The 18,146-nt window shown below is 32.9% G+C and overlaps 2 protein-coding genes across 2 annotated transcripts; one reads left to right on the top strand and one right to left on the bottom strand.

The window, feature by feature from the left end:
- Positions 1 to 2,950: 2,950 nt before the first annotated feature.
- LOC132754621 (uncharacterized) lies at positions 2,951 to 8,974 on the bottom strand. Its single transcript, XM_060745282.1, has 4 exons — positions 8,761 to 8,974; positions 6,882 to 7,014; positions 5,572 to 5,656; positions 2,951 to 5,127 (listed from the first exon to the last, which is right to left on the bottom strand). The coding sequence occupies exons 2-4, from the start codon at positions 6,990 to 6,992 to the stop codon at positions 3,359 to 3,361; spliced, it is 1,965 nt and encodes a 654-aa protein (XP_060601265.1). The 5' UTR covers positions 6,993 to 7,014; positions 8,761 to 8,974; the 3' UTR covers positions 2,951 to 3,358.
- A 3,764-nt stretch (positions 8,975 to 12,738) lies between these two features.
- On the top strand, positions 12,739 to 13,691 carry LOC132754619 (protein GVQW3-like). The gene is made up of 2 exons (XM_060745281.1): positions 12,739 to 13,272; positions 13,587 to 13,691. The coding sequence occupies exons 1-2, from the start codon at positions 12,739 to 12,741 to the stop codon at positions 13,689 to 13,691; spliced, it is 639 nt and encodes a 212-aa protein (XP_060601264.1).
- Positions 13,692 to 18,146: the final 4,455 nt, after the last annotated feature.

Genomic DNA, 18,146 nt, shown 5'->3' with positions numbered 1-18,146 from the left:
ATTTTAAATATGAAACGGTCCACCACAAATTATATGGTGTACGGAGAAACAGGCTGCCTGCCGCTATCTATTGGTATAAATAAAAGAATAATCATGTTTTGGGCTAGATTAAAAAAAACACGATGTAAATAATCATCAAAAGAAATTGCCGTCTCTATTATACAATATTACATATAATCTTCCATTAAACTTAAGTGAATGTAATTTGAGAAAGAAATTTCCTTGGATTGCTAACTTAAGACAATTTTTTATAAATTGCGGTTTATGTAATATATGGGATACACAAAATTTCGGAAACGAGAAGTGGTTGAAATTAGCAATTAGACAGAAACAAAAAGATATTTTCTAATTGATTGGTAGTCCGTTATTGAAAACTCTAGCAAAACTTCATTCTACAGAATATTCAAAAAAGAATTTAAATTCGAAAAATACCTTTTATCAACTCCTAAACATTTTCTTCGTTGCATGAAAAAATTTCGTAAACATAACCATAGATTACCAATAGAAACCGGAAATTGGACCCGAATACCAATCAACCAAAGAACATGTACCTTTTGTAACAATAAAATAGGCGATGAATTTCATTACTTATTCAAGAACGTTTTTGCTAAAAGATGAAAGAAAGACATTTTTGAAACCCTATTATTACAGACGCACAAATACATTTAAGCTAGAACAACTAATTAACGCAGAAAACGAGAGCGAATATTTGAAATTATGTAAATTTGTTAAAACAATAATTTTAAGATATTAAATAAATTAGTATTAACCTCTTATGTGAGTACTTACATTCCAAGAATTACTTAAATTCCAAGACTATTACACAAATATTTCACAGATTAATCTTTTATTACCCATAGTAAAGTGATTGTTTGTTATATTTTTGTCTAAATAGTATGACACTTTTTTCATTTAGCTTTTAAGTACGAGTCTAGAAATGTCATTGTAAAGGTTTAAAATATTATGTCGTACATAATTGTACATCACTTGTCAGTTGTTTATATTATTTTTTCTTTTTCTTTTTTTTTTTGTAAGTATTCTCATCGTTTGTCAATAAATAAAAAGAAAGGTAATATATAACGAAATTATACCCTTAGAGAGTGTCTAAATTACGTGAGTCTCCACGGTTTTTTGTGGTAACATATGTACTAAGAAATTTAACAATTTGTGGTTTTGATTCATTCTTCTTGAACTGCAGTTCAGCAAATGATACGAACACATACTTTTTTTACGAATTATTTTACCACTCAAATTATATATACATTGTACTTATGCTTAAAGAGCCTCTACTATTACTAACCACATTTATTCATGTTAACATGAAATATGTGTAATAAAGGAATTTTGACTTGACTTTGACTTTGACTTCAATCTTTTCGATCAATCAATAATTGTTTTAAATTTTGTGAAGAACAATAAATCGGCACGTATTAATCGGCGCGTTATGAAAGCAAGGTAAGTGTCTAAATTCTGTCCCGTATAAATAAGACTGCTATTTACTGCGTTATAGCTAAATTTACCTTAAGAATATTTTAAACCTTATGTAGAACTATCAATAAATAAAACAGTATTTAATAAAAGTTAAGTTTCAATATAAGTATGTGTTTATGGGACTAAGAGGCTACGATCATTTATCAAACAATTGAATAAACAAAAAGAAAGTGTAACGTTTCGATTTGACAATTTACAAGGTCTGGTTCAATGATTATTTCTTCAAACCCAGTTACACGTATATCAGGTAATATTAAGTTACCGTAAGTTAATGTCAAGAGAGTATATTATCATATTATTGGGTAAAGTTAGGAATTAAGTTAGATTTTCTACATCAATGTTTATCGAAAATGGGAATCGATATGTTTTCGGTTAAGTAAATTAATTTCGTTAATTGACAGAGTAGAATTATTTTGAATCAATATAGATCACCTTTAAAATAAGTCTAAAACGACAAATTTGAAAATAAGTACTAATTACTGAAGAAATGCACGGAAGTGTATAATTTGCCTGATTTACTATATTTCAAGATTCAAATTGTTCAGATTGTTATAAAACTATAAAAACTGCTTCAATACTTATCAAACGTGGCACAAATGTTGACTGGACCATTGCATTTGCAACAACATGCTCAGGCTTAAATTTTCTGTTACCATGGCAACGAGGGGACATCTCAAAATTGCCAAAAATCACTATTTTGCGTTGATTTTTTACATCAAAATTGATTTCAAAGTGCTGCAACTTCTCAATGGATTGAGATAGAGTCAAATGCTTTTCAGCGTTGGTAACAAGTTACCTTATAATTGATCTGGGGTCATTTTAGCCTCTCACACGTCCAAAATTGTCTTGGCGATTAGGGAGACTGCCGCCCCCTTCAAACCCCCCAAACAGAAGTTAGCACATCCCCCTTCTGGCAACCCCCCTGATGTATCTTTTGGATGGGGGCCGCGCCGAAAAGTGGTCACTTTTTTTACAACATTTCTCAAACAAAAACAAGTGTTGGGGGCAAAATAAGGCATTTTTTCACCATTTGAGACAACAAGTAAGGGGGGATGAAAAAGGCGTTAAAAGGCGTGTATATCGTAAGATAAACAGCCTATCTATAGTCCAACTTTTACTGTAACATCCCACTGGTTCGATTGCTCGTTCTTCTGCTGGATGAGAAACTTAGTATTGCATAGCAAATTGAGTGTAACATATTTATAATAAAATAATATCATGTGAAAATTCCTAAATTATGTAAGACATCACAAGATATAAGGAAATTATGTTGTAGTATTTTTCTGAGGCTTAGTATTTTGTTACGAGCAACGGTGGAAAATTGATATCTCGCTACTTCGGTCTCGCGTGATATCAATTTTCCAACGTTGCGAGTAAAAAAATCATACTACTATTATGCTAGTGACAAATACGGTACCATATATGGAAGTGCCAGACTATTTTTGACGTTAGTTCCGATCTTAGCTGTATATAACACGTCATAAATTTCAATGAACAAATATCTTACTGAAGTAAACAGTTTTCAATATGAAAGAATATGGCATATATGCAAGAATAAATATCTGAAATATGTTTGCGGTTCAGATAGAAATATCCGTCCCTAGAGATTTATCAAATCCAAAGTCGCAATATTTATACCGGAATAAATACCAACAGAGCGTTGCTTTACACCTTGGTAAATAAAAACAAAATAAGTGGATATAAATTGCAACAATGATGTTTATGTTAATTTAAGTATATACGTTTTCGATTCAGTCAGAATACATCTGTAAGTTGTACAACGTGAATCTTATTTGCCAATACGTCAAAGATATTTACAACAGTTAACCGACTCTCTCAGACTGCGCGAATGTTTTTCTTTTAAAATTTAATCATATGAACAAAAGTCCGCATTATAGTTCATTAGATTGTCCAATGGATCGTCATCAGGCCAATGGGCATCGATGAAGTTAATTAACCCATAAACTATAGAATACGGATATTTGTCTGTTCTAGTACTTGGTTCGCAGTGAGGACAACTTATGTCACAACGAAGCATAGATTTTGGAAGAAACATTGAAAAACATTCGCTCGAAAAAATGTTTTCAAAATAATATGCTTTTGGGGGCAATGGTAACTGTTTCCATGATAAAGATTCCTTAAGTTTTCGTCGTAGCACTGCATGGCATGGAACAGTTTCCAAAACACCAGGGCCCTCGTGGTAGCTTTTGCGATGGTAACGGTACCACATCTGGCCTTTAAAACAGTAAACTATATGTTTAAATTCAGTATTTTCAAATGGAATTTCACAAACTTCATATTTATTTGAATGATATGGGCCATTTGCTCTCGTCAAGCTGATGCATCTCGTATTATCATGAATCAAAAATCCATTTTCAAATTGAACAAGGTGGTCTTCATGGCTAGTTGATTGTTCTATTTTCAATAAACTACACTCACCAAGATCGTCAATTGCGACATATTTCTGTGACTTGAACATTATAGCTATTGCAGTTTCACTTATAAGTAATCGGTGTATTTCATCGTCTTTGAAAGAGAGACTCGGTGACATTTCCACATTTCCATCGGCAATGTATCCAATGTACAAGGTTGACGTTCTAATATGAATTGTTCTTTCACGAAGTGTTTTTTGAATTGCCATAAGCCTGTCTGTCGATGACCGTCTCGTCATAACATTATTTGGAAGTCCTTGTGTTCGTAAGTAATTGATTACAGAATTATTCTTAGATTTCTTGTGTATTGTATTTTGTTCGTTTAAGGACGCAACACATAAATCTCCGCAAATTTTAAAATTGTCGTTACGTGTAATTCTGAAACTTTCGTCTTTTCCCTTTATATTCACTTTTGTGCATTTATCTATTTGTAAATTAAGCATTAAGATTCTTGATAGCTGAAAGTCTCCATCCGAGAACAATACTACTGGTCCGGAAGCGGTCGAACATGTTCCGGAAATGTTTTTATAAAGGTCAGACCTTTCTTTTATGAATGATTCAGAATTAAAGCGGAACCATTGCTCTCTTTCCAAATCTAAACACCAGAACGTATTACATGTTTTAAAACTCATGTCATATCCTTTCATAAAAAGGACCTGTTGATTTTCTACGACGGGAGAATTACGATCTATTTGTATAAAATCAGCATATTTATGTGTAAGGTTTTGCATAAGCGAGTTGCTGACTTCGTTAAAATTAATGGTCGTCAATAATTCCGTCAAATGTACCTTTCTTGAATTAACAGCTTCTGACCATTTGAATAAAAACAGTAGTTTGTTGTCCATTGGTACGTATGATAGCCGTTTATCGGAAAACAGCATTTGTACCGATTCTTGTGTAAGATTTATCATAAGAGGATGATCAAGCATTTCTGGCAAGTTCTCTTCGATAAAATCTACACATCTTTCGATTTCAAAATCGTTAATACTGGATATTTGGAGGAATTCCAAGCAGTTGTCCTCTGTTATCACCGTTGAATTGAGCCAGATTATACAAGCAGCCTTTAGATTTGGAATTAGAAGGAACTCAGCCATCTCTAGAACATTCTCGATATTTTCTTGACTTAATTTCGGTTTCTTTCCATAAAGGTACATTATAGCTGTTTGAAGCGAATCAGGTGTACCAATTGTCATTTTAATTTCTCCTTAAATTAAAAGTATGACATAATTACTGTATTCAATTCTTTATATTATTCCAAATGCAAAAAGCCCTACATTGCCAACTTTTAAAATACACATTTACCAAACATTGAGGTCGAGATGAACATCTGAAAACTTTCTCATGTAAACTTTTATAGAACAATGCGGTTATTAGCTTCTTAAGCTATATGTTCATTATAAAAACTAACAGTAGACTTTGCGTATTTATCCGTTCTTACAATTTTATAATAACAAAAATGTGCTAAAATGGTAAAATATTGAAACAGTTGCTTCTGAGAAATATGAATCAAAGTCTCGAATGCCTAGTCAATTCAAATCAACAAGCATGCATTTGATTGTCATTGATAATTATAGTATCACCATTTTACTATTGACACTACGTTATTGTCATAGGCTTCAAATAAATCAGTTGTGTAAAAGATACCTACCTCTTTGCTTTTCTAGGAAGTTGTCATTTAGAATATGGTCGAAGAATGGACTTATCACAAGAACACATCGATGGAATTTCTTTTCCTGTTGAAATATGGATAATTGAATGAATTTCCTGTTCATTACTAAAATACTAAAAAGTACTGAATCTAAACTGAAATTGTACAGACTTTCAGGAAAGGTTACATAATAAATATTTTAAGTAATTATTTATAATTTGTTTATGTATATCAATCCAACCATATTAAAGCACATCTTATGTATATTTCTACATGTGTTAACGATTTGAATTTTATTTGCAGTGCAAAATGTTATTAATGTAAATAAAGATAAGCTTATTTATTTATTAAAAAAAACAACAAAACAAAATCAACAACACAAAAATGGCATTCTGTGTAAATGCCTAACGTATTTTGTAGATTATATTAAAGATGTTATAATTGCGAGAGTTCAGCAGAAAAATACAATTCAGAATATGGCAATAGAGAATATATGAATGAGTAGGTTTATTACTTATTTTATTGACAAAGTTGATTAAAATAATGTTATGAAAACCTCTAAAGTTATAGTAGTGATTCTCTACGAATAAATATCCTTTTTTTATATATACTTATATAACAGTTTTCAGTAAAAAGTCATTTTTTATTGGCGCAACAAAAGTATTATGACAACATGAGCGTCCTTTAAATAACGCTTGGTTATTACGCAAATGACGTCTTTCACTTGTGTACTTCGTTTTAATTATAAATGGCTTTAGTTTATGTGATAACTTTAATTATTTGAATGACGTAATCTGGACTGTATTTTTTATTTTGTGTTTATTTAATTCATTTATTTATCGTTTAATGATAATTTTTTGTTAATGTGGTTGTTTATTGCTCAATTTCTTGAAACGTATTGGTACAGCGATATTCTTTCTTAGAATGAAAGGAAAAATAGAATGGAACTGACAGATCAAGTTTAATAGTTTTAATTACGTCACTTGATGAAATAGTCATGCATACAGAACAAATAAAACATAGCTGTATGTACATAGTCAATGTCTGTCATCATTAAAATAACTGCATATGATCTAATTGTAAACAAGATATTACGGACACCAATGTACACATTCTAAAGGGAATTCTTGACATTTTGCATGTTTCTTTTGTTTAATCAATATGAAGTACTTCATCAAACAGCCATTCTTATTGAGTTATAAATAAACTGTATCAGCTGTTAATATCTATGTAATGTCTTACTTGCGTGACCGTGACCGTCTTTTATACAAATAATATTCAATCACTTATCAATCATTTTAACATCATACCCAATATCCCATTTTGACCGTAACGTCACACAAGCTAGACTGCTCTTCTACTTGTTGAACAAGGTAGTTTAAGGCATATTCTGGTTTCCAGTCACTCATGTTGCACTCCATGTTTTATTATATATCAGTTCAACTGAAAGTTAAAACAATGTATCATTAAAGCTGCATTAAATAAATATGTTAAAATATTTTTGCCGTAGGCCTAAAAACCAAGCATTCTACAGTTTCATTAACCTTTTTAACTGTATCGTTGTAAATCTCATCAAATATTGTTCATAAATCAGGATTTTAAATGGAAAACCCCACGGTATAACACTAAAGTTCGTATACGAATTTTAACGTGCAAATGAAGACTATAATCAGCTCGTGTATGCGCTACATCACGGAGTTATAGTTGCTATCCGGAACACAGCAAATATAAGATTTTCTTGTGCAAACACACTTTTACCGTTTAAGCTTCTCGGTGCACTAGGCCTGTGGTTCAGAAAAAATAATCATCTCATAAAAAAGATTAAATTTGTATGAAAATATCCGTTACAATGCGGAAATATACCGTTAAATTAGAACTGCTACTTATTGTCATGTTTGTTGATTTAATATTGATGTACGGATGATCTGAAGGCGGAGTTTCTCATGCAAACAGAAATTGTACTTCCGAATTCGCCACAATGAGGTTGCACATTTATATGCTCATTAAACTCATTTTGGTTGCCTGGACACCAAAATAAGATCTGAAGTCGATATGAAACCCAATTTATTAATGAAATGTCGCTATTTCGATTATTATGAAATTTATTTAATGTAACTTTAATAAACAATGTCGAACAAACAGAAAATTATTTTTGTCGAACAAAGAGAAAATCATTTTAAAGGCTTTCTTATAATAAGTGTAGGCAGAAAATGATATAATATGCAGCTTTCAGGCAGTTCAAAACGTTAAGGAAATCATTGTTTTCTTAGTACATGATACTTTTTGTATTTTTTGATCGCAGATCAGGAAATACAATGCTGACATTCAGTATCTTGCACAGAATTCTCAAAACAGATTAAAACAAACGATGTAAAAGAAATAAATATTCTAATTTGGTTAAAAGTATCTAACAAATTACAACGCATTCAAAGTTTGAAAGTAGCGTTGGCTTATAGAATTGTCAATAATGCACAATCACAAATTACGCGGATGAATATCATTTTAATCAATAAAATTGCTATTTTAGAGATGTCAATTACCGAATACTTCAGAGCATAAATAATACACAAATAAATCTGACTGTCGAGTAGTGGAATATATACATGTCGGACTGTTTTGGCGAGAAGATTTTCGCTAAATTATTTATATTAGGTTAAACAACAGGTATATCGTGAACAAAATACCTCGACATTTATAATGATTACAAACCCGAAATGGAAATTCCAAATTCAGAATTATTTGATTTTATTCAGGCTTTCCTCGTATAACTTCCCCGTAGTGCAGGGGAAGCGCTGTCGTGAGAGGTCTGGGGTTAAATTCCCATTCGAGGCAACAATTTTTTATATTTTTATTATAAGTGTCTTTTTAAGGAAGTAGCCACGATATGCAAGGAAAAAGTGTGGCTGTCATAAAAAAATGAACATCAATGATTTTTTGATACAACTCTAGTCATGCAAAAATCAATATGTATCAAACATAAACTGTTAAAGTAAAAAATCTAAACGCAGTCGCTGCATCTAGTGCTCTGTAAGATGAATTATAGTACATAAAATATACTTATACAGTATAATACATACATTACATATACAGTACGAGATCAGAAAAGACCACAGAGCTTGCAGTCCTTTAATTATACAATAATATAAAAAAAGGTGAAAATAAGCTGCTTAAGAAATTAAATAATCCTACCTCGATCTGCTCCTGTGCAAATTATGTTTATGATATAAAGAAAAAATTAATCCATCCGACTTTCACCGTAACTGTTATCAGAATGACGGTTTATTTTGGAGACAAGTAACCGCACGACATATTTCAAATACTAGTACATTGTACTTTATTATTATCTTAAGATACTCGAAGTCCAACTTGTATAAACCTGTGGACAGACATGATTTTATCTCAGTCACCGCCTTTATTCACAAAAAGTTGTTGTTGTTATAGATCATGTAGTTGTTGTCGGTGTTGTAATAGATCATGTAGTTGTTGTTGTTGTTGGTTTCGATGCTTGAACAGCACAAAACAAAAAGTGTTCTTGGATCGATACACTGCCGCATTGCCGTTACCTGTTCATCTGTACAAACTGTCAATTTTAAACATGTTCAATCAATTTACAGCTTATCATTGGTTATGACTATTTGAAGTACCATTAATAAATGTTCAAGCGTTCTTCTCGTTTAACGACACGATAACAGGATAACCGCACATTTACATCCTTATTATATTTTTGAACAAAATTGTCTAAGTTTAAATTTTACTGCTGAAATATTTTTTGCATAATGTAAAATAAATGCATTATCTAGGGCTATTACACAATAAGAGGTCACAATAAAAAGGGCCATTGTCCAAAGCGCCTTGGTGCCGTTTAATCAACGCCCTGAAAGGCAAAGACATGACGTCACGAAACTAGCTAAAACTTTATTTTTTATTCTTCTAAAACTAACAACTACTTCCCGCTATTTCAGTTTAAATAAATATAAATTGCCCTTCACCAATGCCAAGGCCGTTATCAGCGAATTTATTTTTCAAAACCAATGATTTTGTAGATATTAAACTTTAAACACAGTAAAATTACTTGAAGGATTTTACGTGAAAATCAAGTTTGGTACAACAACATGCACTATATGCATGCACACATGACTGTGAATCAGAAAAGCCTTTTAAGGTTTAACCTTAGTCCAAGGAAAATTTGACGTTCATAAAAATATCAATATGGTGATAAGCTTAACTGATGTCAAATTTATGAGAAAAATAATCTTTTTCACATTACTTCGAAGCATTTTTATTATCCTCAAAGGAAAATTTTTCTTTCAAAAGATATTAATTTACTAAACTTTAACTAAATATATACCCTTTTTTTCTTGCTTATTGATAGAACCAGAAAGCAGTTTTACTATGTGAGACATAAAAGGAGTTTAAATAACACATTTGTTTTGAACAAGTTCTTCAACAACAGAATCTATAAATCCAAAGTTTTCTAAAGCTGATCGATTATGTTAAAACGACCTTTCAGGCATATAAAGAAATGAAATTTTATAACCATTTTCAATTATGTCAATTACATAAGAAATAAAAAATGTCATTCAATTAAGAATAATACCGCTTTACACGACTTTTAACAAAGGTACTGTTATCTGCTGGTAAAGATAAAGATTTTTGATATTCGAAGCATATTGAATAAATACTTATCATTTATATGTTCGTTTATCTGCGGAGCTGTCTAAACTTGAACTTCTTCTGATGCTATCCATTGTTAAGCGCTTATTTGAATTTGACCTGAATCTATCATTCATATGTATTGACGGTAAAACAGCCCTCTCGGGAACTATCAGCTACTTTAATTAGCATTTCTATTTTGACATTGGTAATCACACTGAACAGTATTTCAAAAATTTCGGTATATATCAATAGCATATATCGTCATCAGCCACTTCATAACTGCGAAGAATATCAAGATCAAACTTATACTGAATGCGATAAGCTTCTTTCTTGACCTTGAATAAAGAAGTATCATGTATTTTTAAATTAAAGTTCTTTGTAAAGTCCTTCATCTGAGTGTTTAGATAATTTCTTAATTAAGAAATATTTTCAATTGCTGAAGCTCCGGGTACTTACCTCCAGGTTCTAAAAGGCTAGCTCTATTTCCTGTCTCCACCAAATTGTCCAGATAATGTGAACGCCAAACATGGCCGCTAGAACCATCTTTCATGACTTAACTGACCAATTTAGTTTTCTTCCTGTATCTGACTTCAAATGACTATAACACGTTCATACAGGGTATATATATAAACCGCTACCCGTTATAATTACCATATTTGGTAAAATCTCATGCAAAACGTGATTTCAATTATAATTTACATTCATAAACCATACTTGCACTGTAGACAGACGGTATTGTTAGCTTTTTCTAAATACAGTTTTCTGCTTTTTATAAACTTATTATCATTCTAGTATTTGTAGGTCAATTTCTCATTTGCAGGTCAATGTTAATATTCAAATATTTTGTTTTCAAGAAGATTTTGGGAAACATACATGCTTTTAATTTGGTTTTGACTGTTTTAAATTTCTTATTTTATATCAGACATCTAAAGTGGGTTAACTGCTGCCTTAGACACATGATAATACTATAATCCTTTTTATACTTTGTTTGTTGAACATTGACTCATTTTTCAGCTGCGTCTGAGGGCGTACGACCGGGTTAATCAACGGTCTTGTGATAACCGCCGATTAGGTCGAAAGTATCGGTCGCTAGATCAGATCTCACTTACGTCTTTGTTGATGACATGAAACCCATAAAATGCAGAAAAATAGAAACTCTAAAGAACGCGCAATAACGACAAAAAATTAAGTTGTTGCACGCTCGGTTTGAGTGAGCTGCTCAAAAATGCCGCTTCTTTCACTATCGGTGCCGCCGACTTCAAATTTAACAAATTAAAAAAAGCTGCTATGTTTTTCGAATAAGAGTTAATTCCCTTTGTCGTTATAGTCAACGTTTTACAATTACAGCGTGGCAGCTATTGAAAAAAAAACTGCATGAGTATATAAATATATGAGCCGTGTCACGACAAAACCAGCATAGTGGGTTTGCAACTAGCTTGGATTCAGACCAGCCTGCGCATCCGCGCAGTCTGATCAGGATCCATGCTGTTCGCTATCAGTTTCTCTACTAGTAATAGGGTTTTAAGCGAACAACATGGATCCTGATTAGACTGCGCGGATGCGCAGGCTGGTCTGGATCCATGCTGGTCGCAAACCCAATATGTTGGTTTTGTCATGACACGGCTCATATATTTTGATAAACACAAATCCGTTGACAAACAAATAGGTTCAAAACCTATTAGTTTAAATGAGTTAGTCTTATTCTTTTTATTTTTACATTATAGCAATCTGGAGCTAGATAATAATTTTGTTTTTGATGATAATGTGAGATTATTTTACGATGATTTGGCCGTCATCGGCCAGACAAATGTGTCGAACGCCTGTTCTTAAGTTAAGCAATTTTATGAATGTATTAAGTACACTATTTGTATTGTAAGTATTTTGCTTTTAAGAAACTGTAAGTACAAAATGTATATCTATTAACGATGTTTCGAATTTCGTTACAATTTATCAACAATGATCATTCTTTAATTGAGTTTAATTGTTGGACATAACTTTTCAATCATAATTTTATCGAAGTAGATTTTAGTTCCTATGGATGGCAGATAAATACTTTCGTAATTCTTTATTCAAAGGAAACACAATGTGTTTTTTGTTTACATCTGAAGACACGTTGTACGAGGTACAGTCAAAGAGTTCCCTGACTGGTCTGTTTAAAAAGATTATTGACGTCCGATTGTCATGAAATTTACTATGAAGGTATTTTTAACTAATTTAAGTAGCAACATGTATGAAAAAATCAATTTAGTAAATATTTGGAAATTATTTTTCACATGAAACTCGCCCGCAACCCGTGTACGGAGCATTTCAGAATTAATTTGATTTTTCTGGAAGTGAATAATACTCTTTCATGATTGTCTCAAAATACTGGCACCAGAGCGTCGTGACTTCTGTACGTGACGTCAGCTGTACGTTACTAGTAAACAACTGCACAAATTCAGCGTGATCGGATGACGTTTCGCCATTTTGTGCACGATTATTCAAGCCACGTGAAAATTTCTATACGAAAAAATGTCAACCTCAGAAAAACGTACGGAGCAGCGGGTAGTAATACAATTATGTGCGATGTCTGGAATGACTCCGACTGATACCTGGAAGTTTTTGAATCAGAAGGAGGGTGTTCATAATTGTTCTAGGACACTTGTGTTTGACTGGCACAAGAGTTTTAGGGAAGGTCAGACGGAAATTACCGATAGTGCACGAAGCGGAAGACCGGGTAACGATCAGCGCTCAATCCGAGATGTGATCGACGTCATCGCCAAACATCGGAGAAAGTCGATTGATGATATCGCAGACACCTTCGGGCTTTGGCTTTGTCATGGAACTGTACATATTATAGTGACGAAGGATTTAAACATGAATAAGGTATGCGCCCGCTGGGTACCTAGGTTACTTACAGATGAAAACAAAGCAACCCGTGTAGACGCTTCCCGAGAATTTTTACGGCGATATGATAGAGACGGCGAACGATTCCTAAGGCCCATTATCACTACGGATGAGACGTGGACGAACTTTTACGACCCGGAGAGTAAACAAGAGTCGATGGTGTGGAAGCGACCTTCATCACCCCCCCTCCCCCACAAGGCAAAAACCTGCAAGTCGGTATATTTTCTTCATGGATAGCCAGGGTATGCTGTTGCAACATGCGGTGCCAAGATCGGCGACAATCAACAAAGAGTACTATCAAAAGGTAAGTAATTAATTATGTCGCATGAAATGTTCTTACTAAATTTCTTTGTTTATTTATATGTAAGGTGAAAAGAATATAAAATATAACAAAAAGTGAAAGAAACTATTATTTTTTATAATTTGCCGTATTTGTGGTAGTTTCAAATAAAATAAATTTTTGTTATTAACAGGTTGTGCGGAGGGATCTAACGAACGCTATCAGGAAAAAGCGAGCTGGGTGCGACATCGAAAATTTAATTTTTCATCAAGATAACAGGTTGTGCGGAGGGATCTAACGAACGCTATCAAGAAAAAGCGAGCTGGGTGCGACATCGAAAATTTAATTTTCCAGCACACCGCGCAAACAAGACACTCCTTACTATTGACTTCTTAGGATATGAGCGGCTACGTCATCCCCCTTATAGCCCCGATGTCGTCCCCTTAGACTTTTGTGTTTTCCCTAGACTGAAAGCAGATTTGAGGGGTCGGAGGTTTGATACAGAAAATGAGATCAAATATGATGTGAGGTCCGCAATAAGAAGTTACACTCCAGAGTGGTATGCAGACATTTTCCGGAAGTGGATACAGCGGCACAGGAAGTGTATTGAACACAATTAAGACTATTTTGAAATAGCATGAACGTGACGGTAAGTTGTTTCTGGAATATGAACGTCACCTGAACGTCGTTAGCGTCGTCGACGTCGCCGAAGTGCTCCGTACGTGACATAGTGTGTAGTTTTAACGGGGTGTTAAATATGTTTATCACACACCCGTGCCGATTTTGCAACTCCGTAAATATGGTATTGCACGGCCGTGCATTTATTTTGAAGTGACGTCATTAGCGTTATACAAACATAGTGTAAAAAGCGATAAAATTTTAATGTTAGCGTTATACTTTAGGCGCGTCAATGAAAAATGACTCTTATTTCACTTAAAACGGTCTTTATTTTGGGTATGTGATAAATAGATAATTAAATTCGTGTAAGTTTAATACTGAATTCATTGCACTCGTTGAATAAAATAATATTATGCTCGCCAGAGGCTCGCATAATAGAATTTTATTCAACTCGTGCAATAAATTCAGTATGGAACTTACACTCATTCAATATCCTCTATGTAACATTTATGAAAATCATTGACTCTTATATATTCATGCAGCGATTTTTCTAAATTTTAATGTGATATATGTTATTATAAAAACATACACAAAATAACAAAGTTATCGTAAGAGTCCGGGAACATTTTGACTATACCTCGTAGAACTACTTCCAGTCTGAGATTATTGTGAATTATCGTTGACAGGTTCCGATTGAGTTGGTATCCGCGGAACGGTATTCCAAGGTTAAAGTGTTAACCCACACGTGACATACTTTTATCACGTGTGACTATATTTCAGTAGAATGAATTGCAAATGCAGAATTTTCAGAGTTTTTTAACTGTGTACTATTGTATAGTTTAGACTGTATATTTAAAAGTTATATAATATCCAAATTTGTCGAGATTCCACTACAAGTACTTTTATTATTTTCGATATTTACAAAATCTAATAAAGCATAGAGTTATATAATGTTATAAATATTTTCGGCAAAATTATGTCGGCAAAAGAAAAATATGAGGTTCATTAAAGTTCTAAGTAAATAATGTGGGGGTACCACTTCAAATATCTCTAATAGACATACAGTGAAGAAACTAAATAACGTGACACGTTCTTCAATACTTGCCTCAGTATGAGTAGTATATTTTGTATCCGGTCATCTTGTTATACAGGACCACTTCAGTACGTTATTTTTCTATATGAACAAACTTCATTCTGTGATAAAAACGTCGTTGTTATGTGAACAGACCTGCGGATTTACAGTATTCATATCATCGGAAAGCATTTTTTCAACTTATTGAGAAGTCTTATTTAGTCATCAACACCATTATAATGCGTTCAGGTTTTATTCAATCGGAATTTCTATATGAAGCTACGTGATTTTGTTTTGGGTCTGCTATAATTATAATCAATTAGCTCAAAGTTTTTTTCAAGCGAATGTGAAATATATGACTATCTAAATTGTGGATATCTTGGACATCAATTTTATAGACAAATGCATTTTTCTGGTCTTCATCGTGAAATGATTTAAAATTTACTATTTTATATGATAAGATTGCATATTTTATCCAGAAAAGGTGCAAATAACCAAGATAATGTTAAATAAATTAAAATAATAATCGCGTTGGTTTTGATTACATTACGATAAAATGTTTTTCTCATATACGGACTTCATTTCTGTCTATGCATATAAACAATGAAATGACTGCTTAGGATAAACTGGTCAGAAGATGCATTGGTATGTTTCACATATAAAAAAAATGTCTACGGAACAAACTTCCACTGATGTAAATAAAATATTTGGACGCCAGGAACCGAGTGGTTTATGTCGTTGACTTCAAACCACTTGTCCTTCACTGCAGTGGGTTCGAATCAGAGATCTTGGAATCTGCTATCCAGCTATTCTACAAAAACGCCGGTAAATCTACACAGGTGCCAATTCGTGCCTTAATTATTACACGGAAGGGCACCAGAGCTTTTCCTCCTCAAGTTAAGTCGAAAAAGTATCCTATACAGTGTTGTTATATTGCGTATGCAGATCATGAAAATTCCATGTTTCTGCCATGTTCCGTATCTTGGCTTTGATAATAAATAATTGATTTCCGAACCACAAGTACAGTATGTCCGGCTCAAATATAATTTATTGCTTTACTGTTACTAGACACAAAAATGTCACTGTGTATGATTGGTGACAACATTACCTCTTGAATTTTCTAAAACTAATTAAATAAGACGAACACATTTAAAACTTTGATCTAAACCTGTTTGGAAAGACAGAACATAAACAAAGGATGTCATCATGACAGTAGCATCTAGTAACTCGAATTCCGTTTGTCTTGAACTACAATACCCTTTCCTTTGAAATTTGAAATACCAAGAGTCAACATTATTATATTATCTTTATTATCATTATGGTCGTTTTTTTATGTCGATCGTTTATCTGGTTGGTGTGATGCTGGATGAACGACGATTTTACAACGATAGTGAGCACAATCAAAGTAAATTATTTAAGTTATGGCCTGAATAAAAATTATGCACATATAGAAACAAAGGGTAATAATTTCAAAAAAATAAGTGAAGAGTTATCCTATTTCTATCCACGTATAAACATTCATGTTTGTATTTCAAACTCCTTTCAAGCTATGTTCTTGGCAAACATTTTGTTATATTGTTCTGGCCCTTCGGGATCATTGGAACCATCAGTATTAAGTGTTGACAATTGATTACCGCTCAAGCCCGTGATAGGGGGGGGGGGGCGTGAGGGATGTTACACTTATTCATTATCACTTATGTACAGACTCAATCAAACCGAGTCTGAAATTTTCATGAAATTTTGTTGTAATTTATGCTCTTAAGGGATCATTTTGTTTCCAGATTTTTAGCATGTAAGATAGCAAGGAGCAATTTCTCAAAAGCAGAGTTATATTTTTTTGTCAATGTATTTCTTAATAATATCTGTCAACCATAGAACTTTTAAGTTGAATTCTCAAATACGTTTCGAGACATGTTCTGGACAAAAATAAGCCAAATCACACATATCTTTTATAATAATATAAAACAAGCAATTATCATAGTATTGCTAGCAATATATACGGGATTAGTCCTAAGAACTTCAAACTAGGTATGATGATTGTTCATGACCGGTACATGACCCCTAATGATTTTGGGGCCAAAGGTCAAGGACACACTGACCTTGTAGATAAAAACGGTTTTCGATCAATAACTTAATAGGGTTTACGCCTAGGAACTTCAATATTGGTATGATGATAGCTTATGACCAGTTGATGACCGCTATTGATTTTCGGGTCAAGGGGTCACATTGACCTTGATTGTTTGGTAAACGTGTCAACGGTTTAGGTCACATTAAACTTGTAGGTAACTTAAGAACGCTTACGCCTAGGAACTTCAATATTGGTATAATGATTGTTCATGACCAGTTGATAACTTCTATTGATTTTCGGGCCAAGGGGTCAAAGGTCCAGGTCATATTGATCTTGTTTAATTTGTCTTTATCATAACAATGTGTTAAATTGTCCTGCATTATAAGCGAATTATGTTTATTCAACAGATAATCAAAAGGTCTATTTTTTCTCATGATAAATATGTATAACTAATGTTTCAATTCTCAGTATTTTAATTTTTTGTTGGATAAATTCTTAAAATGTTATCTCAGTTTTTAGGAATGAACAAACAAGCGGACTAAAAGTCACTCATAGGATTAACATTTAAACATCCATGATGGTTGTTACAAGAATATTACACTTTTATAAAGGAAATTCTTAAATTTAAAGAGGAGATAAATCTTAAAATAAAGATGCTAGACTCCGGGTACATGACGTGATACCATTTATCCATATACCAAGTTTCATAAAAATGTTTTTGGTACTTTTTTGCTATATCACGGGATTCAGTTTTTGGACGGACAGACAGTCAAACGGAGTGGAAATCTAAAACGGATAAACCAGTAGGGGACTAAAATTTTAATATCTAGTATCTTTGTTCATGTTGTTATGACTATATTAGGATACCTGACGCGAATATTAACTCGAATGAAGTATTCATTTACACGAATGTGATATTGGATGTAAGTTATAACCATGAAAGCTTAATAGTTTCACGCCGAATTGTCACTGGAGAAAAGGAGAAAGTATACAAA

This window comes from Ruditapes philippinarum, unplaced genomic scaffold, assembly GCF_026571515.1.
Source record: "Ruditapes philippinarum isolate M1 unplaced genomic scaffold, ASM2657151v2 ctg2847_1_1_1_1, whole genome shotgun sequence".
Lineage (NCBI taxonomy): Eukaryota > Metazoa > Mollusca > Bivalvia > Venerida > Veneridae > Ruditapes > Ruditapes philippinarum.
The sequence above is the reverse complement of the archived record's forward strand: the minus strand, read 5'-3'. Positions and strand labels throughout refer to the sequence as shown.